Source organism: Schistocerca americana, chromosome 11 (genome assembly GCF_021461395.2).
Source record: "Schistocerca americana isolate TAMUIC-IGC-003095 chromosome 11, iqSchAmer2.1, whole genome shotgun sequence".
NCBI classification, from domain to species: domain Eukaryota; kingdom Metazoa; phylum Arthropoda; class Insecta; order Orthoptera; family Acrididae; genus Schistocerca; species Schistocerca americana.
Genome location: NC_060129.1, coordinates 208,285,349 through 208,310,315, shown reverse-complemented (window position 1 = coordinate 208,310,315; position 24,967 = coordinate 208,285,349). Strand labels below are relative to the sequence as shown.

Here is a 24,967-nt window from a genome sequence, read left to right as displayed (position 1 = left end):
AGTACGCACACTGTCAAAACTTCTGAAAACAGTTTTAATTCAATAATTATGTCAGGGGCGAAAAATATTACAGAAATAGACAGGAACACGGCTACAGCAACAGTAAATTCCTGCTACAGCAGTAAACTGACAACAGTTTGGGTTGTACACTTCAATGCTGTGTAAGACTGGGTGAGAGGAAAGTAACTTTATTGATCAACTGTCACAATAGGAGCCCGAGGCCCCGGGAAACTCCGGTACACAGATTGCAGTATAACACGGGAGAGCATAGCACGGAAGAGCCGCCTCAGTCCTCGTAAAAGCGCGGCAGCTCGCCGGCCAGCACCGTGTGCCGCTCCACGCCAGACTCTCCGATTGCCGCCAGCCGCACCACGCCGCCACTCGATCCGTCTCGCATCATGGCCAGTGTCAGGGCTGTGACAAAAGCAAAGCAAAATGATGCAGAAACACGTGTGTGTAGTGTGTGTGCACGCAGGGGGGAGGGGGGGGGGGGCACACAGAAAGAGAATAAGTGATTAAAGCAAAAAATTTAAAATATCATTATTTACTGAGCAATTTACTCTCCACTAACTTTGTTAGTGACAATATTTTTGCAATAAAACCACTCTGAGAAAAAGAATAGTTGATTTCTAAGCCTACACTGCTATTACGGATTTTGAAAAAGTTTATGGAGTTCGACTGAAATAAATTAGGGCAAGAACTAATGACAGTGATTAAACACCGTTCCTGAGAAGAACAATCTACAGCTTATACTGTAAAACAAAAATGGTGATAAATACGGTATAGTGAAGGACAGATGAAAAAGTCAATGAATGTGTGCGACAGGCCTGTTCTACTTCACCTACTGGAAAACATTTATATTGACAATTTCTTTAAAAAACTGTGGATATCATTATTGCTTGCAGCAGATAAGTAATCCCGGTAACTAAATATGAGCCCCAGTTAGGTGTATATCCGCAAATCTAAACATGTAAAGAATACTATCAAACTTTGATTTCATAATGCATAAGTTATGGAACAATAAAGTAAATAGCCAATACAGACCACAATTGTAATTAACAAAATAATTCATGAAGTGGCATTTTAAGTAACTGGTCTCCAGCAAAAGTTACAGTTATCGTACACACAAAAAACTGCATAAACTTTGATCAATACACGGAGAGCAGTCATATGCAAAACACAAAAAGCTACAAAAGTGCAATTTTACAATGCTCTGGAACGCCATCGATATTGTACAGAAGTGAGAGCTGGATAAATAAAAATAAAGATGACAGCAAGATACAAGCAGCAAAGATGAGGTGGTTGAGGAGAATTGAGGGCTGCTCAAATGAGAAATTAAATTATCCAGAACGGGGATGTAGCAAGCACTATTAATGAGGTGGTAATGAAATACAGATACACGTGCAAATAAGTGGATATAATGCGGGGCAAAAGGTTACCCAGCAAAATCCTGGACTACAACCCGAATAGGAGAGACTCCCCTAAACAGAGCCTGGCACTATTCCGAATGCTGCTACACTATGCCTGCTGAACACCTAACTATTTTTCCTTTGTATTCCAACTGTGTAGCTAAACTTACTGTGCATATATTTAGTGTTTCTGAACTCTGCTGCACAACTTCAAGAATGGATTCTTCATACAACAGGAACAAAAGAAGTCTAGTAAACATGAGCTCTAAAATGCATACTTCAAGAGGTATGAGAACTACATTGGTAGAAGAGATGTTTCACAGCAGCACAGATGAGCATGTACTCTTAGCGCTTAAAGGTATGCTCTTTACTGGCCTTTTTTCCTCATTTTGGTCCATACTTTCAAAATATAGTAAGGAAAGTACTTGCAGTGAAAGAGGTTTATTTCACGAAGACCTGCTCATACATTGAAGGTATGAATTTTAGAATCCATGTTTACTACACTTTTTCTTCTTCCTATTACACTGAGAATACATTCCTGAAGTTTTGCTGCCAAGTTTTCGAAACTTGGCATTACGTGCACTCTAAATTTTTGAAATACCGTATATCCAATATTTCTCATTAATTTATTATTCAAGTGGTAGTTTTCAATCCACTACGAACAGTGGTACATTTAATTTTCCTGGAAACCCTGTTAATGAACAGTAACTGATAATTGAAATTACAACTACAGCCTTTAATGGAGAAATTTAAGGGAGCTATAAAAGTTTTGACGAGCTGACACTGCCACTTAAAGCTCTGGGACCGTTCTTTATAGTAACCTTTTTTGTTTTCCGAAAATGAACTTAAAGGCTCTCTGTAACTGAAAGTTGGTCACATCCAAATTGCCTTTTGCCAATTGAGCCACTGCACTTGTTAGATTCCGAGATTTAATGTTACACATTTATTACATTCAGTTAAGTCAGTAAGAATTTATAAAAAATTCACATCATTCCAAATAAGACAACTTTACTTGTAAATTGATATTTCACACAGAGGCATAAAGTAGTTCTGCAATTTCTTTTTATTTGCTTAATCAACCATATTTTAGTTAAAGCAAGTTCTTGTTGAAACCTATAGTGCATCTGCTCTAGTGAATTTTCAACCTCAGTTTTATAAACAAATATGAAATTTCAAAAACCCTAAAATACTTGCACACATTGTAATGGTACTTTGACTTCCGCGCCTCCGCCAATACAAAGTTATAATTTACGATCGTGCACGCAGAAGAGCGCTGCGCCAGCGACCGATTTTATAAATAATTTTGTTCTTTTTTTTACTTTTGCATAGGTTTTTGTTTTTGTTTTTAAGAACTAATTGAGGACTCTCTCTCTTGTCTTGATATGAAAGACGTGTATTTTTCCACGCTGTGTTGAATGTACCTTTGGGTGAAAATTAAAATTACATTACAAAGCGAGGTTGTTTCAATAGCTAATGAGGAGAAGATAATAATAAAGGAAACACTACAATTGGCGTCCTGGTGACAGGACTTGCAATCTTCGGATTTGATACAAGTGCAGTTTGGATTTGATACAAGTGCAGTTATTATAAATTTTGGACATTTTATCTAATTTTAACCACTTAATAGCATCAGAAAATTAATTTGGACTAAGTCTCATTCATTTCAATTGTAATGTTACGTGCATGAAATTTACAATAATATTGTTTTCCCTGTTATTAATTTGTGTTAATTTTCATTTTCATGTTGAGGAAATTAATTTGGTAAAAAAAAAAAATGGTGAGTACAGAAATTTACATTTTTTCCAGTTTCAAGCAGCCATCTGTACTTCCTTTATTCTGATCCATTTATTTCGAAATTATTTTTTTCAAATTGTAGTTAAAATTGATTTACTACTATTATTGCAAATGATAAGTGAAGAGCATATTCACAGTCATTTATTTGTGAGAGGGAAATTTCAGTACCAGTTTAATAATTCAATTTCTAATTAGAAATCATATATAAATATCCATTTCCATAAGAGAAATTTCAGATTTCAACATATCATATTTAAAAATTTTTTTTTTTAATATTGGAAAGTTTTATTTGCAATTAATTACGAAAATCGCAAGATGGACGCTAGACGCGTAGAAATTGTTTCCGCGGACGAGCTTAGTGAAAGTGACACATTGCAAAACATGTCCGACAGTCAAATGAATATTGAACTTAATAGGGAGGATGTTCAAGACATAATTTTACCGGATCGATTAAGACAACAACCCCTATATTTAAACAGATATACAGGCGAATGGAGAGGGAGTACTACGTGACAAAAAATGACATTGACAACGTCAACTTCAGAACCAGACATCAATCAGACACGAAAAAATGACTAAACTAAGACACAGGACTGACATGCTCAACCAGATTCTGAAGTTACTTGGTGACCAAAACAGAAAATTTGACACTTTAGACAAAAGATTTGACGCTTTAGACAAGAAAAATGACAATTTAAAACATGACATTGGGAAATTTGACTCTAAATTCGATGAACTGACATGGGACATAAAACAAAATTTTGAAAAACAATCGAGACAAATTGCCGATTGACAGAAACCACCAGTAGTCTTCGAAGGAAATTTACTGACTTATCAGACAAGGTTACGAGACAAGGAAAGGTATTTGTGGAATTCAGTGACGAGACAAAAACTGACTTACAACGATGTAATGAGAAATTGTTAACAGTAGTTTTTGAATAACAGAAAACCAGTACCCAAGTTGACGAATTACGACAGTCACACAATTCCGTAAAAACAAACCAAGAACACTTAGACCTGACGATTACAGACCTTTCAGACAGATTAAATGATGTAACATTGGAGCAGAAATCCTTACAGGAAAAGTTAGAAAAGCTTGAAGACAGAGCAGATCTAGCATCTTTAAAGAATGACACAACTCTAGCAGAAAACCTTGTACATGAATGCAAATTATGTGATGATTATTTAGATGAGGAGTTTGAGACAATGACACAGATCATTTTAGATAAGACAAAGGAACAAGTAAAGGGAGAAACAGATAATATTCAGAAAGAGGTACGTAAACTTAAAGAAAATGTAATACCAAGTTCGTCAGTGATACCAAAACCCATAACAGGCAACCAAAACATAGATGAGAATCATAATAATGCTAGACCCAGCACACAGCCGAAAATAGAATTACCAATGAGTGATACAAATCCCAATGAACCATTTTCAATGCTACCACAAGATCAAAATTACTATCAGACATCACCACATACTATGCACAGTTTGACACAAAATGCAGGACCCATAATACCATCGGGAGTAGCTGATGAAACATTAGTACGACATGGATACTTTCAGACATTTTCATGTCATGAGAGAGACAAAGTGCATCCGATTGTTTTCACCCGCTCTTGACGGTATTTTCCCAAGACATTGGTTAGAAGCTGATAAAATTCGATATGTTACAAATTTGTTACGTGGAAGAGCAGCTAAGTGGGAAGCAGCAATGAAAAGACGATGTTTAACATTTGAACAGTTTGAACAAGCATTTCTTGAGGAATTCTGGTCGACCACAGACCAGCAAAGTTTAAAAGGAGAAGTATACAATCCAGAAATTTACAACCCGAAGAAAGAGACTTTACGACAATACTTTGAACGCTACCTAGACAAAACATTACATTGGACAAAACCAGCAGATTTACCAGATGTAATTAGAACACTTAAAAGCCACTTACCATTTCCTTACCGTGATAAATTAATAGGAGTGTCCGAGGACAACATAAAGAATTTTTTCAGTTATGTTGATGAGATAGATGTTTACAGAGATGAGATCAGGAATTTCAATCAATTGTATCCGATCCATCCAAGCAATTCGCGTACACACAACAGAAATGACAGAGGCTATTGGAATCCGCCTCCGACACCACAACAAAACACTCAAAGAAACAATTCACACTACAGTGGGACAAATCCATTCAATATCAGGAGAAACAACTCGCAGCATTGGCAAGGAAACAGTAATTATTTCTATAATTGTTATCCGAACAGTAATTACAATCAGAACAATAACAGTTATATTCAAAATAACAAAAACAGAAGAAGGAACCGAAATCAGAGATCAAAGAAGAGAGGATAACAGGTACCATCCAGGATATTTTCAGAGAAACAACATCCAACAACATCCAAACATGTATTGCAGGAATACCAGTAATGACAATACCAGTTACAGTCATGGGCGAAATAATGTATGGGGAAATCACAATAGACAACCGCCACGACACATGCAATACAGCAACCCTCAATTCCTACCTAACGGAACTCCCAATGCGACGCGGGGTAATGTCCACAACCAAACAGCTGATACTTGGGTGACGCGCGACACAAATGTAAATATTATTGAGTTGGGCAATGAACCCAACCCGCAGCAACAACCGAATTTGCCGGAAAACGAACGACGACCGAGCTAAGCGCTCGAGTTACGGTCGAGAGGGAGCAGAGTGCAACGGAACTGACGATGTGTTTTCTCCGATATGATGACAGTAAGAAAATAGAGAAAGAATTATATCAGGATGTAGATTTTAATAGTACCAGTAAAACAAAGAAGATTATTCAGGCTATAACACGAGTTATGATTGGTAGTTATGAAGTGGAAGTAATGTTAGATACAGGAGCAGCAGCAAGTGTCATTTCAATGTCCTTATATAATGAACTCAAACAAATAATGAACATACAAACATTGCCAGTACAGAATTGTCACATTATAAGTGCCACTGGTAACAAATCAAAGAATGTGAAATTTCAAGTGCTAATTAACTTCACATTTTCAAATATACCACTCAATTACAGTTTTCTGGTAGTAGACAAATTAGTTATGCATTGCATATTAGGAATTAACTTTTTGAACGAATATCAAGCAATCATAGATTTAGGAAAAGGGAAATGTCATTTAACCGTAAACCAACAACAACTGACAATAGAGTTAACACAGGGTAAAAACTTAAATAGTAAACAAGGCAAGTTTGAACAGTTACATTTTGTGTATCCACCAGCAACAAACATACGTGATTTAACTTTTAATGAAGCTGTATCTCAGGGAATTAAACCTAATGATTTATATGAGAAATGCACAGAATCTGAATATCTGACGAAGGAACAACAACTTGAATTACTTGAAGTTTTGCCGCAATTTGCTGAGGTATTTGTGGAGAAACCTGGAATTATTAGAGGCTATACTTATGAGATGGATGTTAAACCACACAAAACGTACTGTAGAACATATTATAATATTCCTTGGTCAAAGAAACCCGCAGTTTTGAAAGAGATTGAAAAATTTGCAAGCTTGGGGTATCATTGAAAGGTCACATTCACTATATTGCAGTCCGATACTAGCAGTTAATAAAGAGGATGGTAGTGTAAGGTTAGTGCTGGATGCACGAGAAATTAACAAAGTTATATTCCCAATCAACACATGACCTATTAATTTGGAAGAACAACTTCTAAAATTTCATAATGTACAGTATTTAACCAATATCGATCGACCTCCGCTCATCATTTTGGCAGGTGAACCTCCATGAAAACAGTCGTAAATACACTGCATTTCTATGTGAGGGACGTAGTTATCAATTTTGTGTTCTACCCTTTGGTCTACGAGTGAGTGCTGGAGTATTTATTGAAGCCTTAGATGCTGTTCCTGGACCACAATTGTTATCGCAAATCACAGTTTATGTTGACGACATTGTCATTGCCACCACTACTTGGGAAGCACATGTAAATCTTTTGAAGCAACTTCTGACTAAATTTTCTGACGCAGGTGTCACTATCAATTTATCAAAGACGAAATTGGGGAGGAGAGAAATCAAATTCCTTGGTCACATCATATCAACTGAAGGCATTTATCTAGACTCAAGAAAAATTGATGCAATAAAGAATTTTCCATCCCCACAGAATCGTAAACAACTCAAAGCCTTTCTTGGTCTATCTTCATTCTTCAGGAAATTTGTACCCTACCACCTTCTTAACAGTCCACATCTTCTATCTTTACTCAAAAGAAATAATATTTGGAAATGGACAGAGTTCAGTCAGACAGATTTTGAAGCGATTAAGAATGCTTTAGTTAATGCACCATTGTTATGTCATCCTGACATGACGTCAGACTTTTGCCTAGTAACAGATGCAAGTTCCTATGGGCTCGGAGCATTTTTATTCCAAATTCATGTAGAAGATGAACAGTCAGTCATCAAACCTATAAGTTTTGCTAGCCGCACGCTCACTGAATGCGAAAAGTCATATCCAGTGACCGAGCGCGAAACACTTGCCATAGTATGGGCGTTTCGCAAGTTTCGCTACTTTCTATGGGGAAAACTTACTAAGCTTTATACTGATCATCAAGCTCTTTCTTTCCTGCTATCATGCAAGTTATTACATTCACGTCTTGCACGCTGGTGTGCATCACTACAAGAATATGATTTTGATATTATATATACAAAAGGAGAATCCAACATTATAGCCGATGCTCTATCTCGTTTGCCACAAGGCCTACAAGAATTTTCAGATGTGACAGAACAAACACCAGATTTCAAAATTTTACTCATGTATGACTGTTCATTTGCACCTTACTACAAAAACATGTGCAGGAAGTTTGCCATATTGCAGGACAATGATCCCAGGTGGATCCAGATAAAGAATAAATTACGAGCAGGAACAGACCCACATCTTGAAAAATGTTACACGTTACACAAAGAAGTATTATTTCACCGACGAAACCCTGAATCACAGCATTGGTGTGTTTGCTTACCTGAAGCTCATGTTGACGATTTTATTTTATTTACACACAGAACTTGGGGACACTATGGTGTAACCAAATGTACAGATAAGATTATACAATATTGCTATTTTCCAAATTTAAGGCAAAGAGTATTGAGTAATATTAGCAAATGCATCATATGTCAGAAACCCAAATATTCTAATCGCACAAGCATAAATGAATTGCACCCAATCATACCTAAGAGGCCATTACAGCTAATTTCTTTAGATATTGCAGGACCCTATCCACAAGCACATGGAGGAATGAAATACATCCTTGCAGTGTTAGATGTTTTCACAATGTATTTAAAATTATATGCTTTACATTCAGTTTCTACCACTGCTATTATCAGACATCTATTAACAGATTATTTTCTAAGAATAGGAAAACCTGAAGTTATGATCACGGATAATGCAGCATATTTTACCAGTTTAAAATGGAAGACTTATTGAAGAACAGAATGTTAAACATATTTTAATTTCAAGATTTCACGCAGCAGGAAACCCAGTAGAAAGAACATTTCGAGAATTTGGACAGTTTATGAGAACACACACACCAGAGAAGCACACAAAATGGGTAGAATACCTAGCACCATTTGAACAAATAGTAAACAATTTAACTCACATTTCTACTGGATACACACCAACTGAATTAATTATGGATAAAACAGAAAGAAATTAATGGACAGACCCTCTACCTAAGTTTACAGCAACAACAAATCATGTTAGTTTAGAAGAAAAGGTAAGACAAGCTTACACAACATTATGTGACGAAGCTAAGGAAAGAAGGCAGAAATATGACAGAGGTGTCAGGAAAGCACAAACATTTCAAGTTGATGAGTTAGTTTTACTAAGAACACATCCTAAACCCACAAAACTGAAACATTTAAACAGGAAATGGCAGATCTTATACTCTGGACCATACCGAATTGCAAATATTCCACACCCTGGCTGTTATTCATTAGAATATCCATTAACACACAAACCCAGAGGTCTACATCCACACAGACATTTGAAAAAATACATACAGTAAAATGTTAGCAAATGAGGAGAAGATAATTAATATGATATACAGTTATGATGAGCCTACATTTAAGTTATACAGATAGATACATTCTAATGAATGCAGGTAAGTCTAGAAAGCAATGTGAACCATCCAATAGCTAATAAGATATTTGGTTATAAGAGGAGTTGCTATTGAGGCATATACACATTAGAGGAGTCAGAGAACTGAACAGAATTATTTTCTTTAGGAGGCATGTGATAATAGTAATGTTGATATGAGTGATGTGAGTGACTGAATGAGATGAGTGAATGTAATTTTAGTTTAATAAGAGGATAAATAGTAATATGGAGAGAGGTAAATGGAATATAAGATGAGAAAAGGGTATTATTATTATTCTTGTTGATATCCATCCACACATACAGACACAAGCAGAAATATGTCTGCTTGTGTCTGTATGTGTGGATGGATATGTGCGTGTGTGCGAGTGTATACCTGTCCTTTTTTTCCCCCTAAGGTAAGTCTTTCCGCTCCCGGGATTGGAATGACTCCTTACCCTCTCCCTTAAAACCCACTTCCTTTCGTCTTCCCCTCTCCTTCCCTCTTTCCTGATGAGGCAACAGTTTGTTGCGAAAGCTTGAATTTTGTGTGTATGTTTGTGTGTCTATCGACCTGCCAGCGCTTTTGTTTGGTAAGTCACCTCATCTTTGTTCTTATATATAATTTTTCCCACGTGGAATGTTTCCTTCTATTTTTATATAAACTGTCCATTCGCATGAATGGACACAGGCAGACAGTGTTTGTTGGTAATGAGGATCACCCTGTGGCTAAACATGCCTTGGTGCACAGCCAGCACATCTTGGCACAGTGTTACACCGTCCGGGTTATCTGGATACTTCCCACCAACACCAACCTATCCGAACTCCGGAGATGGGAACTTGCCCTTCAGTATATCCTCTCTTCTCGTCATCCGCCAGGCCTCAATCTCCGCTAATTTCAAGTTGCCGCCACTCATACCTCACCTGTCGTTCAACAACTTCTTTGCCTCTACACTTCTGCCTCGACTGACATCTCTGCCCAAACTCTTTGTCTTTAAATATGTCTGCTTGTGTCTGTATGTGTGGATGGATATGTGCGTGTGTACGAGTGTATACCTGTCCTTTTTTCCCCCTAAGGTAAGTCTTTCCGCTCCCGGGATTGGAATGACTCCTTACCCTCTCCCTTAAAACCCACTTCCTTTCGTCTTCCCCTCTCCTTCCCTCTTTCCTGATGAGGCAACAGTTTGTTGCGAAAGCTTGAATTTTGTGTGTATGTTTGTGTGTCTATCGACCTGCCAGTGCTTTTGTTCGGTAAGTCACCTCATCTTTGTTTTTATATATAAATTTTTCCCACGTGGAATGTTTCCTTCCATTATATATATATATATATATATATATATATATATATATATAAATATATATATATATATATATATATATATATATATATATAAGAGAGAGAGAGAGAGAGAGAGAGACACACGCACACACGCACACACACACACACACACACACACACACACACACACACACACACACACACACACACACACACACCACACTGATGTACATACTTGTAGGATCCTAAGATATTTAGAGGGGCACCACTCTTAGAAACGGTAATAGAGGGGTACCACTCTTAGAAACAGCAATAGTGGGGACACCACACTTAGAAACGGTGTTAGGTATAGGAACTTTTACATTATATTAAGTTAACATGTATTTTATTTATCGTATTTTATTTTGTGTAGTCCACTGTAGGAGATGACTTTTCTAGTATTTATGAAGTAGTTAGCAACCATCGCATGAACCTATCCTCCTACAGAGGGCTGTCTTGAAGCTTGAAATATGTGTAAATTTTATTCCAGGAGGCAAGATGAATTTTAAGTTGAATATTCTAGCGAGTTGCCACAATTATCTTCAAATGTTGCAAGTGTAAATAAAAAAAAAAAAAAAAAAGATGAGCTAACAAATAAAATGTATATTTCAATCTGAATGTAATGTAATTCACATGTCAGCACAATCATATTGAACGTAACGTAAAGATTTACTATATTTATCATTTAATTCTGTATATGTGCTATATGACAACAATGTAACTATCTCACGTAATGATTAATTGTAAATCTTTGTATATTTATGTACTTACTATGTCAAGAAATGTATTTTAAGGAGATTTTAACGAGCTGCAAAGGACTTGTGCATGTAGCACATGATTCATATAAATGGAACTGAAAATGCAAAGAAGAAACCAACGTGATGGAACACTGGTCAAGCAATATTTACATAGTGTCAATATGCCTTCCTTGAAGTGTATGGTGTTGTGGAAGCTGGCAGGTGTTCAGGTTGGTGTAAAGGACAAGCTTATCACCTGTCGTAGGCAGTGAGGTGTTTCCTGTGCCCTCATTGACCATTTATACCCCGGTAGACGCCACCAAAATTCGACTGCTGGAGATCACAATTTCGTGTTGACACATTGAACAAACTTTGGATTTTCTTCAAGTCACACGCAAGAGATCCAGGCAGTACACACACACTCAGAATCCGATACTACGTTTAAAGACATTGGAGCAATATAATAGAAACATTTATTGTTCGAATTAATTCCATTGTAAACACGAATCATGTGAACTGAATTCAAACGCTGTGCTAAGCAACGATAATACGCTGCAATTCAAAGACATTAATGTTACGACTCCTAAAGAAGATACACACCAAAAAGACTGTATACAAAGACTGATATGCAAAGAGCATTGTGCTCAGAAATATTTTTTGTAATATGTAAATTTCTTATTTTCTCATATATGTATGTATCTATGTAAATTTTCTATACTGCCACGCTCGCTTGCGGAGCGTGTCAGTAGAGGAGGCATTGTAATGGTACTTTGACTTCCGCAAAGTTATAATTTACGATCGCGCACGCAGAAGAGCGCTGCGCCAGCGACCGATTTTATAAATAATTTTGTTCTTTTTTTTACTTTTGCGTAGGTTTTTGCTTTTAAGAACTAATTGAGGACTCTCTCTCTTGTCTTGATACGAAAGACGTGTATATTTCCGCGCTGTGTTGAATGTGCCTTTGAGTGAAAATTAAAATTACATTACAAAGCAAGGTTGTTTCAATAATTAATAAGGAGAAGATAATAATAAGGAAACACTACAACATTCTCTGTATACTTTGCACCACCCAAAAATCTCTAGTCTGTGTTGAGCTACTGAAGCAAGTCTCCACATAGTTACAAGTGTCAACATACATGCAAAGCAATAAGAGACTGTGTCAATTACATTATTCTAGAATGCATAAAACCTTACAGCAATTCTATTAACTTGCACTGATGAATGTGATCCACAAATTACAGGCTGATGCAAATAAAGGACACTTACTGACTGAAGGGTGAACCGGCAGATGCCCAATGTCTATTTCCCCTTATCGGTCCTCCTCCTCAGTTCCTGACTGCACTATTCATTTCATTACTCTTCCTTGTAATCCATCTCTAGTCCTCACTCTGTCCGTCATCTCCAGACTGAAGCGGACTCAATGCTCCTGTGCTGCCACTTTTCCTGAAGTGGAGTTACAGTGAGCAATTCTCCATTATTTTAAAAATTAATAAGTATCAGCTCGTCAATCGTCATGCCGCTTTACAAAAATTGAAAGACTGCTTACGGTCCCTTCTTCCTGCTCCACCTCCTCTGCCATCTTCAATCCTAATTAGTCTTCTGTGCTGAACACGAGAACAGTCACCGTACGGAATCGTTGATAAAAATATTAAAACATTGTTTAGTGTCGAATTACCAACTCAGGAATAATCAAAGAGTGTTTTTTAGCAGATCTGATTCAACTTTCTTCAGATAGCCCCTTTGCAGTGGTAGAAAAATGAAGATTTTGTCAACATGCTACATCTACTCACAAGTATTACAGTGAAAGTTTTAACAGATTTGCGTGGCAGAGGGGGACTACAAAAAGAACTATCGAGTAACAGGAATAGCTGAGACAAAACAAAATTTTCTCTTCATATCTGCTGTGTTCTCTGGCTTTGCAGATTGTACTGCCAAACTAATACAGTGACAATTATTGAATCCACAGTAATACAGTTTTTGGATACTCTGTTACTCGTGAACAAGATTTCCGAGATTAAAAAGGAAAGATTTTTATTCGTGGGCACCAAATTACCTGTACCAGTTTCACCATGGGATCAGTATCGTGCAGAAAATTTTTTTATGGAACAGAACAACACGGCTGAGTATGCATGTAGTAAGAGTAGCATCCCTCTCACCTTATGCAGTTGATAAACCACACGTGTGAGTCTGGAATGTTATTTATCTGTGTGCATATGTCAATAAAGATGCTGATCTACACGCAATCTGAGAATTTTCTCCAATTTATTTTGCTGTTTAGGAACATTTAAATTAAATACAATGCTTTCTCTTTTGCCATTATGAATTAGCCTGAAAGCCGGAGGTATACCTGTCTACTGCCACTGCTACATTTAGTCACAACACACACAGATGGGTATACTCTGGAATTCACACTAAAGTGGCCGGCAGAGGATTCATCAAAACACTTTCACATTCTTTCTCGGCAGTCCCGCTCTGTAACAGTGAGTGGGGAAAATGGACACTTTAATCATTCTGTGAATTCTAAAATGATCATTTCTCCCTATGCAGGTGGGTGTCGACAAAATATTTCGACATTTGGAGAACATCGGGGATTGAAATATCACGAAAAGATCTCACTGCAACGAAGAACACTTTCGGTCTAACATTTGCCCCCTAAATTGCATATTTTATTTGTGACACACTCTCCCCTATTTCACGATAATACAATACGAGCTGCCTATTTTCAACTTTTTTGTCCTCTGTCGATCCTATCTGCAAGGAGCCCGTACCACAAAGCGACACACCGACGGAGGACAGATGAGCATTCTCTTTAGTGGGATTGTTTTCTTTCAAGAAAATGATTCGGAGGTCAGTATTGTGCAGATTTGAAAGAGGATCAGAACTGGAACTTTTTTACAGGCTACTTAAAGTCGCCATTTATCTCGCAAAATACTAAAGATACTTCATACCGCAGCTCTCGACCGTTGCCTACAAACTATAGTATGGGCACCCTCACCTGCTGCATCTTCTAAGTGTTCTGTGAGTAAAACACAGTCCCGGTTTGCCTTTCCCACTACATTCTCTATGTGACTGTTCCAATTTAAGTTGTAATTCCTAAGTATTTAACTGAATTGACAGCCTTTTGGTTTGTGTGACATATTGCAACCAAAATTTAGCAGGACTCTTTAGTACTCGTTGGATGAGCTCAGACACTTCATTATTTAGGGTCTATTGCTACTTGTCACACACAAATATCTTGGACAAATCATTTTGTAATCAGCTTTGATCTTCTGGTGACTTTACTAGACAGTAAATGACAGCATCACCTGCAAACAATCTAAGGTAGCTGCTTGGATTGTCACCAAAATCTTTCATACGGATCGGGAACAGCAGAGATCCTACAACACTTCCTGGGGAAACACCAGATATCACTTTGGTTATACTTTATGACTGTGTCAACTACTACAAACTGTGCCCTTCCTGATAATAAATCACAAATCCAGTGGTTCAACTGAGGTGGTAGTCCACAGGCACGCTATTTGGTTAGATGCCACTTGAGGGGAACAGTGTTTAAAGCCATTTGAAAATCCAGAAACACGGAATCGACTCGAGATCCCTCGTCGAGGGGACTCTTTACATTGTGAGTACAAAGAGCTAGTTGTGTATAACGAGAGTGATATTTTCTCAAACTTTGCTGACAGTTTTTCAATAGATCATTTTTCTAGAGGTAATTCGTAACATTCAAACACAATATACGTTTCAAAACCGTGCCGCAAATCGACAATAGTGATACAGTTTTGTAATACGTCGGATTACTCCTACTTTATTTCTTGAGCAATGATGTAATCTGTACAACTTTCCAGTCTTTAGGTACGGTTCTTTCATTTAATGAGAAGTTTTATGTGATAGCTACATAGAAAGTTATTAAATCTGCATACTACAAAAGGAATCTAATTGGGACACAATCTGGACTCAAGAAGTGATTTAGCCACTTTGCTAAACTGAGGATATCTACTACTCAGTTGCTCACATTTGCAGTAGTTTGATATCATAATTCTGGAATATTTACTTTGGCTTCTTTGATGAAGGAATTTTGCCAAACTCCCCTTTAGTGCCACTGTCACCGATAACATTACCACCATTACCACGTAGTGAAGGCATCACTGCCTCTCGCCAACGGTGTACTTTACATAAAACCGGGATCTTTCGGGATTTCCCACCAAATTTTGAAACAGTTCCATTGTGGACACTATTAAAAAGCATCTTTCATTAAAATCTAGGCTAAATTTCGAGCTTCAGTAAAATGTCGCCAATCTTTGAAATTTTGTGTTCTTTTAAATTTGACCTACTTTTTTATTGCTTCTGAAACAGTGTTCTGACCCACTTCGTATGCTGCGGTATAGTCCCAAGATCGCAGTGCCACACCAAAGTTGGCAACTTGCATCAATACCACAGGGGTTAGGTATTTGTCACTGCATTCTGCAACAATGAATGGGGAGCCCTGACGGAGCCAGGCCTCTCTCCCAGCACCGCAGTGGCACTGCACGCAAATCTGTATAAAGCCGAGCACGAAAACTCCCTGCACAGTTCGCGATCTCCGATGAAGCAGTAGACGTCATCTGGTTAGAACACCAGTGCTATTCTAGTCTCTCAGGGTGTATACATGGACAAGAAAAAAAAAATTCTATTTTTATCTGGGATATTCTGGAAAAATCTGGGCATTTTTTTAAAATATATACTATATTCCGGGTGAAAGTACATTTTTCTGTATTTAGTGACAATATATTTTCCCTCAGAACTGTAGAAGATATCAATCCTTAGAATGGTAAAGGTTTTATACACAGGTGAAAAACTTTCCAGCGCTCCCAGAAGAAGACGAAGAAAAAGAAGAAGATATCTTTAATGTGTGGAAACACTACGAAAGTAAAAATATGACTTCACAGTAGTTTTGGAACACAGAACAGTTAAATATAAGAAGTATGATGCCCATGCTATGATACAGAAACAGAGACCATAGTAGTGCTCCAAATGTTCTGGCAGTGAACTTCGAATTCGGGAAAATATGGTGCAGCAATACATATTCTTGCTAGGTATGTATTCTTTGGTAGATGACATTTTTCCATCAAGAAAAGCCAAGCTTTCACATATACTGATCGTCAAAAATTTTTTGTTGTTTTTCCGAGCGTCTGGTTTGACAGGATCCTAAGAGCACAGCTTAAAGTGCAGCAGCTGAATATTTCTGACAAGCACAGTTGTAAATTTAACTGCTGTGCACCAAACATTTCAAGGGTTATCTAGCTTAATACACGTTTCATTGAGCAATTTGACTTTTCCAAAGAAAAGGCGATTACATGTGAAATTACTCAAGACCTAGCATTTTTGTTTTAAGGATAATTATACTTTTTGCCATCATATCGCATAATTTGTGATCTGTGAAAGAACTAAAATAAAAATGAAAAACTAACGTCTAATATTGGTCTTCTTTAGAATGTGTTACCCTTTATGTTATATCAAATGCAAATGTGCCAGTAAAATTTTAAATGATTGCAGAAATGACCGGTCTTCCGGGTCTGAATTTTTTCTATGTGGCTGGTTCTCAAAGTGTTAAGTTTTAGAAGAGTCAAACGCTCCACGATTTACGAAATTCATCACACATTCTCACATGTAACATAATTCGTCTAGTGAAAAAGGAAATTTGCTTTGAAAGTAACACTTCTCAAAGCACCATTTGCAATATGTTCCCACTAAATGTTAAAAACTAATCAAAGCACCATTTGCAATATGTTCCCACTAAATGTTAAAAACTAAAACAGTGGTGCCATCACACTCTTCAAAAGCAGTCTGCTGTAATGAACTATTGAATAGTCTTCGTCTTAAAGCTTTTCACTCATTTTGCTGTCAGCAGACACTTCCATGTGCACTGTGTTCTGTTTCTGAATATGGCCCACTTTCTTTGCATCTGATGTTTTATTTCAGTGTTGTTTTCTAGTTTGTTTATTCTGCAGCAGTGGCCACAGTCAGATTCTTTGTTAGAGTATCAGTTCTTACCAGCCAATATGACAGAAATTTAACTGAAAACAAAATCAATAAAAAATTTCCAGATTCTTAAAAAAATTCTCGGGTATTTCTCAATTTTCTCCTGAATGAAAATATTCCCCAGTTTTTCCCATATTTTCCAGTGCTTGTACACCACGGTCTCAGGTGAAGCTGCAATTTTGTACACGTTAAACTTTTACTTCAAAGGAAGAATTTGTAACAGTGTGCATCGTCAAGTGATGTTTCACTGTTAAAAGACAGCTGTCAATATTAACCCATTCCTGTGGGAATGTATTGTATAAAGTACCTCTTTCTATTGTTTTTGTAATAAAGTGAACTAATGGTGTCTTATATTTTAGTTCGATCAGGCATCTCCCACAGCAATCAAAGAACCCACAGTTACGAATGGACGATTGTAATTTCTTCAGGTCATAAGATATATTAAGGGTGGCGGGGGGGTCAGTTCCCCCTCTCATTAATTTATTTTTTGATAAATTTCTACATTGCTGTCAATCTCTTTCATAGAATTTTAGCCACATCGGCCCTACTGCTACACAGTTAGCCGAGTGTGGCCGATGCGTAGCCGACGGAGGACAGTGGATTCCCTGTGAGAAGAGCAAAGCTGTGGTCTCCTTTGCTGCCCTCAAGAAATGGTGGCCGTCTCTTAGAAAGGCATCAAGTGAATTTAACTGCCTTTTTAAATAGATATATTGTGTGTTTATTTTTGGTGGATTTGGAAGTTATGGTATTCAATCTTTCTACAGCAACCCTATATCATAACACTCCCTATTTGCCCGGGATTATTTGCTGGTAAGGGGTCAAGTATGTTTTACCAATTATTTGCACTTCGAGTGGGCTCCTGAACCAATTGTTGGTTGGTTGGTTCATGGAGTTAAAGGGACCAAACTGCAAGCTCGTCAGTCCCTACAAATGGCAAATCCTGGGAAGCACGACTGTAAGCAACATACAATAATACAGAGATAAAATTGAGGAGAAGTAGGAAGGGAGAGAGGAGGGGTGAAGGGAGGAGGGGGGGGGGGGGGGGGGGAGTAAGGCAGGCAAACTCTTCTGCCAAGAATGTGGTTGGAGATCCTAAGAGCACAGTATGTTGTGGGAGATGCACTTTGCCATTTGTTACCCAAAAGGAAATGGGCAACACAGACAAGAAGATAAAAGCCTAGAAATAATAAAACATTAAAAATGGCAAACATAACAGCACAAGGGGAATCAAAAGGTGGGAAGGGTAGGAGCCAGGCAAGAACACCGAGCAAGGGCCGCCACAGGATCCGTGGGACAGAGCAGGCGAGGGGTGCCCCGCCAACCCCTCAGGCAGTCAATGAGGCCAAAGTGCCCAGATGTAATGTATCAGGAAGATTAAGAGATCGCCACGAAGCAGCCAAATTTTGACAATCTAGTACGGTGTCGGCCACTGTCAGACGGGCCCCGCATCGGCAGTAAGGAGGGTCTTCACATAGGAGAACGCGACCTCAGGTTAGCCGAGTGCGGCCGATGCGTAGCCGACAGAGGACAGTGAATTCCCTGCGAGAAGAGCGAAGCTGTGGTCTCCTTTGTTGCCCTCAGTTTTTTTGAGGAGCCCAGGGCAAAACATTCTGACTTCCAGACAGCCGACAACTGACAGTGTAGAGATGACTGAGGCTCCATTTCTGGGACCCCATTTCAAAATCGCCATTCCGGTAGCCAACTTTGCCGAGCAGTCGGCACGTTCACTTCCCGTGATCCTGACACGTCCAGGGGTCTAAACAAAGATGACCGACCGTACAGCTTTACGAAGTACGAAAGAGCGTCCCGGATAGTCGCGAATAACGGGTGACGAGGGTAGCACTTGTCTACAGCCTGAAAGCTGCTCAGGAAATTGCTGCAGATCTAAAGCATCTTGCCGGTGCAAAAACGAGCACAACTAAGTGCTCATTTGATGGCTTCCAATTCACCAGTGAAGACACTGCATCCGTTCAAAGTTCACTGTATGTTGCACGTGTGTGCAACGCAAAACCTGTTCGTCCACCAACCACTGAGAAGTCTGTCTATATCACTTCCTAACCTGGAAATGTGTCGAGGACAGCCAGGAACTGGTGGCGAACACCACAGGATCACATGAATGTATCAGTCCTCAGTCCAAAGGCCGAATTGACACAGGTACAAGGTCGGGGTGTACGCCACGCTCCCTGTCGACAGGCGACAGTAGGGAAAGTTGGTGTTCAGAGCAGACGGTGTAGTCAAACTGCAACTGAGACCCGTGCTAGGTTATGTTGTGGGAAGTGTACCCCCTTCGCTTAAGATGGCGAAGATAGGGAAGCCACATCATCTGGGCATCAAACACCAGTGCCGAAAAGTGGCAAGTAGCTACTACATTGGATAATCAGTCATCGAGGTACCCCCTTTCCCTTGACCTCTCTGGTCCTTTTCCTTCACCTGTATTCCTTCCCCTTCAACTATTCTGCCAGAAGAATCAGCTGCTGGCTCCAAAAGCTTGTAAAAGTGTGTGTGTGTGTGTGTGTGTGTGTGTGTGTGTGTGTGTGTGTGTGTGTGTGTTCCCCTGCCACCACTTGGTGAGTAGATTTTTTTATCTTTTTTTATCTATCCATTTACATTATATTGTATGTTGTCAATATTTGATTATTTTCGTTGGTATGATGAACGTAGCTTCTAGTGTCTACACCAGCGACAGTATCTTCATCACCTTTGTGATTTTTTTTTTTAATTCCAGCTTACTGCCATAAGCCAGTACTACAGAAGGATTCATAAATCTCAGTCATATCTGTAAATAACTTATTAAGCGTGCTATGAAGTCTGAATTACTGGCTCTTCTCTCTGAAAGAATACATTTGTTCTGGTAAAATGCAGAAGGTTATTACAACAGAAAAGAAAATATAGCTCAGTTACTGGCTCATTTAGAATAAGGCACACTCTAGATGAGTGAGAGTTGTTTACATTTTTTTTTTTAAAGCTTCCTCATTGAAAAATTTTGAAAGCGGCCTCACTGTTCAATTTTTCTTTCTATTGATTGAAGCAAGAGTGTTATCCTGAACAAAATGACTTCAGTATCTTATCGGGTTTAGTGCCATATATATATTTGACAAAGTTTGAAATTAGATTTTCTTTTTGAACTCTGATGGAGATAGTAGAAAATGTCCATTACCAATTCATCATCTTTTCGTGAAGCTAAAGCAGGAATAAGACTAAATTCTGATGTGTGGTTGGACTTTTTTTCAAAAACAAGCAACTCCTTTCATATGTCCCACCACCATTATATCTGTATTATCACCTGCTTCACCAGGGGATTCCTTTTATTAGCAGTTCGCTACTCGAGAGATTAAAAATTCCTTCCCCAGTGTTTAAACTTTATTCCAGCAACAATAGTATTGAAGACTGCATCTTTCCCTGTTTAACATCAAAGTAACAACAATTGGATACAGTTTCACATCTTTAATGCCTGTGCTGCCATCAGCTGCAAGAGGAAAGGGGTTTATTTTTTTTGTAAGTATTATACTACATCATTCTATGTTCCAGACGACAGAATTTAGAACTGCATTTGTTTTAGTTCTTGAACTGTATTTTTTAGCAATCTGGATCAGGAAACTTTTTTGAACAGTTGTGGAGTATGATATACACAGGAAATTGGCAGGCCACAACAACAATAAATGAACTATAAAGCATTTCAGCATTGGTGACAGAGTCTTCCTCATCAGGTTTTGTTCCAAATAACTGTGACACATTTGAAGACTTAACATTTATGTACTTTTAGACATAACACAGTAATCATCATGATTGGCATGCTTTATAGAAATGTCTCATGAAAATGCTGTACAAAACATACGGTCTGATTTCTTTGATTTTTACTAAACATGGCCATTCTTAGGTATACCATTTCTGTCCAGTTCCACATTTCTTCATTACACTGCCATTAACTGTACTAACACTTTGGTGTTCCACAATATTACTGTTCGAAGTCTGTGCAGCATTTATCTCACTTTCACTTGGTATATCTTTCACACTGTTAAATTTGCATTATTTTTTTGTCAGGGTTTTCTTTAGGGGCACTTAACAGCTGCTGAAGAAACAAGAGTCCAATTCCTCGCATTTTTAATAAACGATTAAAACTTTCCTTAGCTGCTAACACATTGTTTTTGAATTCTAAATGGACAAATATTACCACCGAACACAATGTAAAAATTACCGAAAATATCAGTGGTCTATACACAATGCACACAATGTAGTCCTGGCGTATTTCCGTGCGTACCCACTAGACGGAAATACCCTGATCACTGGAAATACTGTGTGAAACTCTAAAAGCGCCCGATTTTTTGTAGACTCACTCATTCAAATCAAAAACTTCAGAGAACTTGGGACTCCTATTTATTAACTGTTTTTGTTATTTATTTCATAATTTTTGTTCTCTTATGTAACGATCAGTGAACTATGTTCTGGACTCACGTGCACATTATCACCCTTAGTAGTCGCGCGCAGATTCACAGTCGGTTACAACATCTGCACGAGGATGACGTGTCTACCAATTTTCTTAGTTCCACCACTAGCCGGCTACCACACTGGACTTTTGCATCAAAATCATTTGTAGACAGGTTTACTACATTTACTCTGCAAAGAGACCATTACAATCTATAAAATATTGAACTAATAGTGTCAATTTCTGTAATTTTTTATTACCTCTGCTTAACTCCGAAATGAATGTGATAAAACTGTAATAATTACAGATAATCTGTAATAGTTGGCAGCTACAAGCCAAGTATCGGGGGGAGTACCTCTCTGCTCGTTGCTTAGCCCGACGTTCTTCCCACGGCACAGCCAGGGAAGGAAAACTACTGGTGGCGAAGAGACTGCCGGGGCCACGTGACCGACAGCAGGAGAAAGCTTCATCCACTTTATACGTAAGTCATCCACTGCCGAGTCGCCGAACGGGGGCTCTCCCTACAGGTGCCACCCAGCCTCGCCAACGGCTACCCGGCGAGTAATCGGTCGCTCTGAGTCCCCGTGCCCAGGTCACTGAGGGTACGTGCCGCTCAGCAGACGCGGGGAGCTATCAGCTCGGGCACCGACAGTGCGGTCTCCGTGTGCAGGTACTCGGCAGCTCATCCGCGACGGGACGGCTATCGTGCCGGGTTTTGGGCGTACTACCTTAACGGACAGGAAGAGTGCTCAGGTGGGAAGGCACAGAGGTAGAATAGACACCACATTGGGTGATATTCCCTGCACAATCTGCACTTCTGAAAAATTTGGAAAATTGGTACCAGATCAAACCCAAAAACTGAACCATTTATTTATTAATGAAAAGGTGTAGGAAGCACTGGAAATGAAATAGAAAACCAGGGTCCTAAATCATGTACCAAGTCTGAGCGGGGTCTACACCTGGAAAGATGGAAAGGCAGAGGGTGGGGGGGAGGGAGGGGGGGGGGGGGGAGAGGTTCGCAGCACAGAAAGGGAAGTAGTGCTGCAAAGGCTGCGGCCCTATGAAAGCCGAGCACGTACTCGCAAAAGAGTGGAGACCCGTGGCTGCAACTAATTGTTCAAAATAATTTTCTGAAAAAGCATCACCCACTTTGAACACATATTTTCACCAACATATTGAGGGCAGACTGAAGGCACCACCAAGTATAATTGCGTGAGAGTTTTCCACTTGAAATGAGATTCAAGTTTTCTTTGAACTGTTAAGCAACTGTGTAAAAGAAACCAAATATTTATTTTATCTAAAAACAAAGATGATGTGACTTACCGAACAAAAGCGCTGGCAGGTCGATAGACACACAAAGAAACACAAACACACACACAAAATTCAAGCTTTCGCAACAAACTGTTGCCTCATCAGGAAAGAGGGAAGGAGAGGGAAAGACGAAAGGATGTGGGTTTTAAGGGAGAGGGTAAGGAGTCATTCCAATCCCGGGTGCGGAAAGACTTACCTTAGGGGGAAAAAAGGACTGGTATATACAAGCAGACATATATATTGATGTCAAATATTTATTTTGGTGGTTGTCAAGCATGATGTCAATCCATACTAACTACTACTGTTTCTCCTACGATACGACTACAGCTAACGGCAAAGAAGATGTCACCACCAACAGTGATGTACCCTTTCTACACAGCATTACTCTTTCGCAAAAAAATTCAGCTCAATGAATCTCTGACTTTACCCAGCTTTCAGTACCTACAATGACTTCTGCTTCAGTGTATTCTTTTAGCACCTGGAGCTCTGTTCTTTTCCAACGACTACAACACTTATCTCGGCAATTAAGGTGGTGTTGCCTAGACAATACAATCTCGTGAGTCATTCTGGAAGGTAGATTATACACACAATAATCGGAACGTGTCCAAGAACACAGCCCTGAAGAACTCCTTTTGTAACAGGAACAGGATCTGATCTCTGGTTATTTACACACACTTACTGTTCTCTACTGCTTAGGCACAATTGCAGGAGGAGGCCGTTCTCCCGTACTCCACAGTTTTTACTTTAGTCGTGTTATTAGGATAATGTGGGACACTGCACACACGAGAGAAAGAGTGAATATTTCTTTTACAATTCTGTAACTTTGTGCACAGACTGGAAGTAACTGCAACCATTTGTGATTACCTGTCGATTGGCTTTACAGTGAACTAAAATTGCTCAGGAGGACATTATCTGCATTCTCAATTAAAAAGTAAAATTCATTGTCTAAACTAAAATTTGACATTTTTAAAGCACAAACAAAGAATTTTATCTCCACCCTGTTGCCAAAGAGTGGAGAAACAATTGGGACACGACTGTTCGGTCGAGTGTACAGGTCCACCAAAACACAGCCTCGTAAGAACGGCACTATTGAAATACCAGCTCACAAAGTAGTGACTGCCAGACTGCCAACTAACTGTGTCATGTCCGAGGATACGACAGAGGGGGGGAAAAAAAAGAGGGTTCAGGTCTGTCTGAAATTCCAAAGCAGTTAGAAAATGCAGAAAGACAAATTTCCAATTGCAGCAAGTGATTGCACTCATCAGCACCAAACACAGTCAAGGGCCACCTGGAAGAGGTGCAAATTTTGGGACTCGGTAAGGATACTCTTAGCAGAAGAGTCAAGGGCCCGAATAAGACTCACTGCATTCACACAACTTCTACTAGGAAGGCTAATTCTACACATTAGGTAAAGCAAAGGATTCAACTGCTGGCACAACAGACATCAGTGCCACAGTTCGTGCGGTACGAGGAAACGGAAGCAGCAATCACTAGCAGCGCTGTAAAGTACGAACATCGTGAGCAGCATCCACGTGAGAAAACAGACGTGAAACTAAGCTTACCCAAGGCGGGCGACGAGTGTTGCGGAGTCGGCACCCTGACAGTCTGACTGCGAACTTCTTTTGAATATGAAAATCTAGAGTTTTTGAAGGACTGTGGTGGCACACGGTTCCTCCGTACCTGTTGCTGACCCAGCAGTTAACCGACACTTCACAGGCACTGGCCAATCTGAAGTCTGGTTACGGAGTGCCTCTGGTCAACCACATTCGGATCCCTCTCCTTCTTTTACTCTATGGGTAGGGATGTGCCTGCCCTTTACACTAACAGATTCCTCATTTGGTAGCAACAG

The 24,967-nt window shown here is 39.0% G+C and overlaps 1 protein-coding gene across 1 annotated transcript in view; it reads right to left on the bottom strand.

The window, feature by feature from the left end:
- Nucleotides 1–172: 172 nt before the first annotated feature.
- The window catches only part of LOC124553812 (proteasome subunit beta type-6), a 52,541-nt gene continuing 27,746 nt past the window's right edge, over nt 173–24,967 (bottom strand). The window contains exon 5 of the mRNA XM_047127796.1: nt 173–414. Within this exon, the coding sequence (XP_046983752.1) occupies nt 287–414 (128 nt within the window). The 3' untranslated portion in view covers nt 173–286. The remainder of the gene's footprint in view (nt 415–24,967) is intronic.